This window comes from Schistocerca americana, unplaced genomic scaffold (genome assembly GCF_021461395.2).
Source record: "Schistocerca americana isolate TAMUIC-IGC-003095 unplaced genomic scaffold, iqSchAmer2.1 HiC_scaffold_41, whole genome shotgun sequence".
Classification (NCBI taxonomy): domain Eukaryota; kingdom Metazoa; phylum Arthropoda; class Insecta; order Orthoptera; family Acrididae; genus Schistocerca; species Schistocerca americana.
In genome coordinates this window covers 120,054-129,821 of record NW_025726137.1, presented here as the reverse complement: position 1 = coordinate 129,821, position 9,768 = coordinate 120,054, and the positions used below count along the sequence as shown (strand labels likewise).

At 42.3% G+C, this 9,768-nt stretch overlaps 1 protein-coding gene across 1 annotated transcript in view; it reads left to right on the top strand.

Annotated features, from left to right (window-relative positions):
• The first annotated feature begins 391 nt into the window (after nt 1–391).
• LOC124582336 (dehydrogenase/reductase SDR family member 11-like) overlaps nt 392–9,768 on the top strand; it is a 62,303-nt gene continuing 52,926 nt past the window's right edge. Inside the window, exons 1-2 of the mRNA XM_047131309.1 lie at nt 392–523; nt 2,421–2,426. Of these exons, the coding sequence (XP_046987265.1) occupies nt 392–523; nt 2,421–2,426 (138 nt within the window). The remainder of the gene's footprint in view (nt 524–2,420; nt 2,427–9,768) is intronic.

Below are 9,768 nucleotides of genomic sequence, written 5' to 3'. Positions count from 1 at the left end.
TACTTGTTGAATGCCCCTCGTAGAACGTTGCCTTCATTTCGAATGTGTACTTTACTCCGTCGACGTTGTGTAGCTTTACAGACCGGTCGTCAGCAAAGAAATTGTTTGGAACAAATGCTGCTACGTATTTATTTATTTACATACAGTTGCGGTCAAACCGAATGTCGATTTGAATAAGGCAAAAACTGCTCTTCTACCTGTTACAGGTTCTAGAAGCTACTCGTTGAAGCGTTCCACTGAAGTCGTCCATCGGACAGACAGATCTGTTTGCGCGCCGGCAGAGAGGGATATGGACTGCGATCGGGCGATAACGAGCTGCCCTGCCGGACCTACGCGGGCCGCCTGTCCTCTGGAGGCGAACAGCCGCTGAGGCGCGCCACTTGCTGTCAGGATGGAGCGGTACGCAGGTCGCGTCGCCCTGGTGACGGGCGCCAACTCCGGCATCGGCGCCGCCACCGCACTATCGCTGCTCAGGAGAGGGCTCAAGGTCGTCGGCCTCGACAAGAGGATCGACAGGGTCCAGGTAATTAATTAACCAGCAGCCTCGGTACAGCATCTCAAAACTGGACAGGTTCAAAATCTGTCCCAGAAATTCTGAAACAGAAATAGCGTTGGTTTCAGTGCCATATAGAAATGAATGTGATGTATTAAGAGTAAGGTATTACTTTTTTCTATTTTTAACTCCATCACTTTTTTATGACACAATCGTAACTGGTTTTCAGCCTTCATAGGTCATCCTCAAACGCTACTTTTTATGAGTCATCAGTCTTCTGACTGGTTTGATGCCGAGTGCCACGAATTCCTCTCCTGTGCCAAACTCATCATCTCTGAGTAGCACTTGCAACCGACGTCCTCAGTTATTTCCTGAATGTATTCAAATCTCTGTCCTCCTCTGCAGTTTGTCTCCTCTACATCTCCATCTAGTATTATGGAAGTCATTCCCTGATGTTTTAGATGTCCTATCGTCCTGTCCCTTCACCATGTGAATGTTTTCCACATATCCATTTCCTCTCCGATTCTGTGCAGAAATTCGTCTTCATTGCCTTATCATTTAACTTAATTTTCAACATTCGTCCGTAGCTCCACATCTCAAATGTTTCGATTCTCTTCGTTTCCGTTTTTCCCACAGCCCATGCTTCACAACCACACGATGTTGCGCACGAAATGTACCCTCTCAGAAATTCCTTCCACAAATTGAGCTGAGGCCCTTATTGCCAGTGATAGTCTGCTTTTGATGTCCATCTTGCCCCGTCCGACACTGGATATATTGTTGCCCAGGAAGCAGAATCCATTAACTTCATCTACTTCATGACCATCGGTCCTGATTTTAGGTTGCTCGCTGTTCTCATTTCTGCTTCTTCTCATTACTTTCGTCTTTCTTAGATTTACTCTCAATCCATATTCTGTACTCATTAGACTATTAATTCAGTTCAGCAGATCAAGTAGTTCTTCTTCACTTCCACTCAAGATAGCAATGTCATCAGCAAATCTTATCATTGATATCCCTTCACCTTGAATTTTAATCCATCTCCTGAACATTTCTTTTATTTCCATCATTGCTTCTTCGATGGTACAGTAGAGGCGAAAGGCTGCATCCCTGACTTACACTCTTTTTAATCCGAGCACTCCGTTCTTGGTCGTCCAGTCTTATTATTCCCTCCTGGGTCTTGTACGCATTGTATATTAACCATCCCTCCCTATGGCTTACCCCTATTTTTCTCAGAATTTCGAACATCTTGCACCATTTTACATTCTCTAAAGCTTCTTCCAGGTCTACAATTCCTATGAATGTAGCTTGATTTTTCTTTAGTCTTGGTTCCATTTTCAAGCAACATGTCAGCATTGCCTCTCTGGTGACTTTATCTTTTCTTAAGCCATGAGCTGTTAAGCTGAATGTGCAATAATTCTAGCGCTTGTCAGCTCTTGCAGTCTTCGGAACCATGTGGACGATATTCTTCCGAAAGTAAAATGGTATATCACCAGACTACTCATAAATCCTACACACCAACCTGAATAGTCGTTTTGTTCCCACTTCCGCCAAGGATTTTGGAAATTCTCCTGGAATGTTATCTATCCGTTCCTCCAAAGCTGTCTTGAATTCTGACTTTAATACTGGATTTCCTATCTCTTCTAAATCCACTACTGTTCCTTTTTCTATCACAACAGATACATCTTCCCCTTCATAGTGGCCTTCAATGTACTCTTTCCAACTATCTGCTCTCTCCTCTGCATTTGGCAGTGGAACTCCTGTTGCACTCTTAATGTTACCACCCTTGCTATTTATTTCACCGTAGGCTGTTACGATTTTCCTATATGTTGAGTCAGTCCTACCGACCTTCATTTTTTTCGATTTCTTCACATTTTTCATCCGGCCATTTTGTCTTAGCTTCCCTGCGCTTCCTATTTATTTCATTCCTCAGCAACTTGTATTTCTGTATTCCTGAATTTCCCTGAACACTTCTATACTTCCTTCTTTCACCGATCAACAGAAGTATGGTTTCTTCGGAGCTATTTTCTTTGTACCAATGTTTCCTTTCCAACTTCTCTGATGCCCCTTTTTGGAAATGTCCATACCTCTTCAACTGTACTGCCTACTGAGCTATTCCTTATTGCTATATCTACAGCCTTAGAGAACTTCGAGCGTATCTTGTCGTTCCTTAGTACTTGCGTATCCCACTTCTTTGCGTATTGGTTCTTCGTGACTAAAATCTTACACTTCAGCCTACTCTTCATCACTACTACATTCTGATCTGACTTTATATCTGCTCCTGGGTACGCCTCACAAACGAGTATCTGATTTCGGAATCTCTGTATGTGTATGACGTTATCTAACTGAAATATTCCCTTATCACACAGACTTTTGCAAGTATACCTCGTCCTCTTGCGATTCTTGTACAGAATATTCACTATTACTAGCTTAAATTTGTTACAGAACTGAATCAGTCTGTCCCCTCCCTCATTCCTTTTCTCAAGCCCATATTCTCCTTCCCTTAAAACTGTATTCTAGTCCCTGATTACTATTACATGTTTATCTCTCTATTCGTACTGTATTACCCGCTCAATATCCTCATTTACTTCCTCCATCTCATAATACTCAGTTTGCGAAGTCGGCGTTTACACATGAACTATCGTTGGTGTTGGTTTGCTGCCGATTCGGATAGAAACAACCCTGTCAGAGAACTGTTCACAGTAACACATTCTCCGTCCTACCTTCTATTCGTAATGAATCCTACTCCCGCTAAGCCATTTGATGCCGTGCGATATTACCCTATACTCATCTGACAATAAATCCGTTTCTTCTATCCATTTCACTTCACTGGCCTCTACTATGTCTATAACGAGCCTTAGAATTTATCTTTTTAGATTTTCTAGTTCGCCGACCACGTTCAAGCTCCTGACAGACCCATGTCCCGACTCGTAGAACGTTATCCTTTCGTTGGTTATCTAACCGCCTTCTCATGGTCACCTCCCCTTTGGCCGTCCCCTCCCAGAGATCCGAATGGTGGACTATTCCGGAATCTTTTTCCAATGGAGAGATCATCATGAAACTTTTTCAGTTACAGGCCATATATCTTGTGGATACACGTTATGTGTGTTTATTGCAGTGATTTCCGTTGCCTTCTGCATTGTTGATTGCGTTTACGTAAGCTTAAGGACTGACTTTTTTCTGGTTCATAAACATTTGATCTTTATCTGTTATTACTTTTCTGTTGTAGTTTCATCTACTGGCACGTTCCATGACCTTGGATATTTGATATTGTTGATTCTTTCGCCCTTAGGAGCAGTTTCCTAACCCGAGGTCAAGAGAGTGCCCTGAAGCTCTGTCCGCTGCACCGCCCTCTTTGACAATATCGTTGCCAGAATGAGGGTGATTCTTATGCCGGAAGTCCTCGGCCGCCAATGCTGGTTATTAATCAATATTTAAACAGTTTCGTGTTTAGTAACGAAAACGTCTTCGGTCCCAAGTTCGAATCAAAGACGATACCCCTCGACCACTTGTGCATCACCAGTGCTGCTATGGGCAATACTAACGGTTATAGTAAAACCTGAAACAAGTGCTATATTTTCACTTGGTTTACTTGTGAGCTTAGTAATGTTGGTTTCATACCTATGAGCGGTATTTGATGAACAAGTGCTCATCACCGTTTCCACAAACGGTACGTTGTTTTTTGCAAAATGTATTAACAGTTCTTGCTGCTAACAAGTGACTCCGACTGTAGGACTGTAATACTGTAAACGCTATTGTCTGAACTTGTCATGTTCACAGAGATTCAAAACACGTTATCTAATGTCGGCAAGCAAACAGAATAAGACTTTACTGAAGGATTTCACTAATGTGAATATAGAAGCCAAACGCAACATTAAGGTAAGTCCAGGTTTTCTCAGTAGTGTTTACGGAAATGAAAGCGTCATCCCTCCGCGGATTCCCATTTATTTTCACGAAGCATCTTTGCTATATTTGAGTGTTTCTCGAGTGTATAGTAACAAGTCAAACAGACCGTCTCTGAGTTGCTTCGATATCTTCCTTTAATCCGCACTTCTGGAGATCCAAAGTACCGGAGTACTACTCAAGAATGGGTCGCACAATTAGTCTAATCGCGGTCTCCTTCATATCTGAGCAAACTTTTCATCAGAATTCTTCCAATAAATTTAAATCGATAAATCGCCTTCGCTACTGCCGACACTACTTGCTCGTTTCATTTCATATAGCTTTGCAATGTTACACGTAGACTTACAGAGCGTAACGGGTGTAATTTATTTTATTTTTATTTACACATCAAGTTCCGTAGGACCAAACTGAGGAGCTAATGTCCAAGGTCATGGAATATGTCAGTATATGAAATTACAACATAAGGGTAATAACAGACAAAAATCAAACGTTTATGAATCAGAAAAGTCGGTCCATAAGTTTAAGTAAACGCGATCAACAAAACAACAAGAATCACCTTAATTTTTCAAGGAATTCCTCGACAGAATAGAAGGAGTGACCCATGAGGAAACTCTTCAGTTTCGATTTGAATGCGCGTGTATTACTGCTAAGATGTTTTAATTCGAGTGGTAGCTTATTGAAAATGGATGCAGCAGTATACTGCACACCTTTCTGCACAAGAGTCAGGGAAGTCCGATCCAAACGCAGGTTTGATTTCTGCCGAGTATTAACTGAGTGAATGCTGCTTATTCCTTGGAATAAGCTAATACTGTTAACAAGAAATGACAGTAAGGAATATATAAGCCCGACCGGTTGGCCGTGCGGTCTAACGCATGGCTTTCCGGGTGGGAAGGAGCGCCGGTGTGTGTGTGTGTGTGTGTGTGTGTGTGAAATCTTATGAGACATAACTGCTAAGGTCATCAGTCCCTAAGCTTACACACTACTTAACCTAAATTATCCTTAGGACAAACACACACATCCATGCCGGAGGGAGGACTCGAACCTCCGCCAGGACCAGCCGCACAGTCCATGACTGCAGCGCCTGAGACCGCTCGGCTAATCAGGCGCGGTGGAGCTCCGGTCCCCGGCACGAATCCGCCCAGCGGATTTGTCTCGAGGTCCGGTGAGCCGGCCAGTCTGTGGATGGTTTTTAGGCAGTTTTCCATCTGCCTCGGCAAATGCGTTCTGGTTCCCCTTATTCCGCCTCAGCTACACCGTCGGCGACTGCTGCTCAAACAAGTTCTCTACGTACGTGTACACCACCATTACTCTACCACGCAAACGTAAGGGCTACACTCGTCTGGTGTGAGACGTTCCATGGGGGGTCCACCAGGGTCCGACCCGCACAATAACCCTGGGTTCGGTGTGGGGCGGCGGAGGGGTGATGTGGACTGCGGTAGTCGTCGTGGGGTTGTGGACCACTGCGGCTGCGGTGGGGACGGAGCCTCTCCGTCGTTTCTAGGTCCTCGATTAACATAACAGAGAGAGAGAGAGACAGAGAGAGAGAGAGAGAGAGAGAGAGAGAGGCCAATGTTAAAATACCCAGACTCGTGAACAGGGGTCGACAAGAAGTTCGTGAACTTACACCACTTACTGCCCGAACCACTCGTTTCAGAGCCAAAAATATCCTTTTAAGATGGGAAGAGTTACACCAAAATGTAATACCATACGACATAAGCGAATGAATATAAGCAAAGTACACTAATTTTCGTGTCGAACGATCACTCACTTCAGATACCGTTCGAATAGTAAAAATGGCAGCTTTAAGTCTCTGAACAAGATCTTGAACGTGGGGTTTCCATCACAGTTTACTAACTATCTGAACACCTAGCAATTTGAAGTGCTCCGTTTCAGTAATCATATGCCCATTTTGTAAAATTAAAACGTCGGGTTTTGTTGAATTGTGTGTCAGAAACATTAAAAACTGGGTCTTCCTGTGATTTAGCGTTAGTTTATTTTCTACAAACCATGAACTTAGGTCATAAACTGCACTATGTGAAACCGTTCCAGTGTTGCACACAACATCCTTTACTACCAAGCTAGAGTCATCAGCAAACAGAAATGTTTTGAGCTACCCGTTTTACTAGATGGCATGTCATTTATATAAATAAGGAACAGGAGTTGCCCCAACACTCATAAGTGGGGCACCCCCCACCTGAGCGTACTCCGCTAAAACCCCACATCACAGCCATTCTCAACATTGCGAATAATAACCTTTTCCTGTTTGTTGCTAAAGAAAGAGGTGAACCAAGTGTGAGCTTCTCCCCATATTCCGTAATGGTCCAAATTCTGCAGCAATATTTTGTGATCAACACAATCAAACGCCTTAGTTAAATAAAATAATGTGCCTAGCGTTCGAAAGCTTGTGTTGAACCCATCCAGTACGTCACAGAGAAATGAGAATTAGCATTTTCAGTTGTTAAACGACTTCTAAAGCCTAACTGTACATTTGATAGCAAATCAATAACTTTTACAAACACTGATGGCATAGAAATAAGTCTAAAATTATCTACATTATCCCTTCCTCCCTTTATCTAAAGTGGCTTTACTACTCAGTGCTTTTGTGGCTCAGGAAACTATCCATTCCTAAAGGAAAAATTACAAATATGGCTAAATACAGGGCTAACATGTGCAGCACGGTTCTGTAATATTCTGCTAGACACTCCATCATAACCATGAAAGACCTTAGTCTTCAGCGATTTAATTATTGACTCAATATCCCTCTTGTCTATATCACAGAGGAGTGTTTCAGACACCAATCTCGGAAAGACATTTGTCAAGGAAATTACATGATTTTTATTTAATTCATCAGCAATTCTCAGAAAATGATTGTTAAATGCTGTACATATATCTGATTTATCAGTAACAGAAATATTTTTACTACGAACTGACTTTACATCGTCGACCTTGTGCTGCTGACCAGGCACTTGCGTCATAACCGACCATATGGTTTTAATTTTATCCTGTGAATTAGCTATTCTATTTGCATACCACATAGTTTTTGCCTTCCTAATGACATTTTTAACCACCTTACACTACTGTTTGTAATGGGCTACTGCAGCTTGATAGTGACTGCTTCTAGCATTTTGATACGAATCCCGCTTTGTTCTACATGATATCCTTATCATACCAGTCAGCCACCCGGGCAGCCTTTTACTGATAGTACCACGTTTAGGACGTTCCAATGGAAAACAGCTCTCAAAGAGCATGAGAAATCTGTTAAGGAAAGCATCACATTTGTGATCTATTTTATCGGCACAATAAACATCCTGCCTCTCTTGTTCCTTAACGAGGTTTAAGAAACTGTCTATTGCTGTTGGATTATCTTTCCCACATTGTTTGTAAGTATACGTGACTTTTGTTTGAGTACAAAAGCCCTTTAGTGTTAAAATTTGTGCATCATCGTCTGAAAGACCATTCACCCTTTTACTAACAGAATGCCCATCTAGTTATGAAGAATGAATAAAAATATTGCCTATGGCTGTGCTACTGTTCCCCTGCAACGTAGTTGAAAAAAAAAAACACCGCCTGCATCAGAATATACGAATTCAGGAGACTATCAACATCCTTTTTCTTGCACCATCATACACAAAATTTATATTGAAGTCACCACATGTAATTAATTTCTGGTACTTCCTACAAAGTTAACCAAAAACCCTGTCTAGCTTGAGCAGAAATAATCTGAAGCCAGAGTTAGGGGACCTAAAAACAACCACAATTTGCAGTATAGTGTCACTAAATTCAACTGCCCCTGCACAACATTCAAATATGTGTTCAGTGTAGTGCTGTGATACGTCTATGGACTCACATGGAATACTGTTTTTTACATACATAGCCACTCCTCCACCCCGCAGGGAACTCCTTGAAAAACATCCAGCCAATCTGTGTCCTGGTAAATGAAGCCTCTGAAGTGTTAAATTATTTAAGTGGTGCTCCGATATACCAATAATCTACAAGCAGTTCTCTAATTTTGTCTCTAATACCTCTTATATTTTGAAGAAATATTCTAATTCCTTCTCTACTTGGAAAAATGACGTCCTTTGAACGTAAGCCCTTAGTTAGAGGGACTTGCTTTTTGTAAGTGCAGGTATTTCTACTGGTGGCTGAGGACAGCGTACGGAAGAATGTTACATCTTTATTTATGTCACTGCAGTCTAAAAGTCGTAGTCATTACAAGTCATATCTTTTAGTTGGTTAGTATCTCTAAGTAGATGTTGCAAGAGAAAACAGTGAATGACCGTCTTCCTCCTGGGCAATAAGTCGGGTGTGAAGTGCGGACGTGTGGTCGCAAAACGCTTAGTGTATACTGACAGGCATAATCCTCCTAGTGGTGCAGTATGATCATGCAGAAAGCCTCAGCTCCTAAAGTTTCTGATGTGTTTGTAGGAAGACTGTTCCACGCAGACAAACAACAACCAGCACGCTGATGTGTGTACACATAAAGGTCTCATGTATAAGAATGTCCGCACTTACAGATGTTACAGCCTGGATAATCGCCATGCCTTTGTCCTTCAGCACAACACCACTAATGTACCCATCAATACAGGAGTGTTTTTCGTACTCATCCGCATTAACAGACACTTTTCGACATTTGTAGGAAGCTGTCATTCATCATACCAAATTGAAATGATCTCCGACTCATCCTGTAGCCTCTAACACACTCTACGAAAACACTGTCCCTTACACTGCAGTGTAGTCAGCAAACAGTTGCCTTATCCATCACATCGTTTAGCCATATATATAGAATAAGACAGGTTCCATCACTCGTCCCTGGCATACTCCATATAATAACCTCGTCTCATTTGCCCTCTGGAACAACGTACTAGGTACTGGTCCATACCGTCGGACCTTCATTAAATCACAACACAGCGCTGTGTGGCAATGTTTGGAATGCATTCTGGAAATATAAAAAAACTGAATTTGCCTGTTGCCTTTCATCAATGGTTCGCAGGTTATCATACAAGAAAAGGACAAGTTGAATTTTTCACGAGCGGTGCATTCTACATATGCGCTGATTTGCGGACAGGAACTTTTCTGTCCAAAGGAGATTTATTATTTCGCTCGATAGCGTTACGGATCCGTTCTTTCACTCTTCTTATACACAGGGGTCACCTGCACTTTTTTCCTCTCAGTTGAGACTTCGCTCTGGGCGACAGATTATGCAAGCTAGGTAACGGACCAGTGACAAAGAGTACTCTCCGTAACACCAAATACTGCATTCCAATCCCTAAGTTGGTTCTCTCAGCTACACCGGCACGAAGAAGTAGGAGACACGGTCTACCACTGGACGTTACTGAGGAGCAGTATATATCACATAGTTGAACCACGTTCCACTTCAT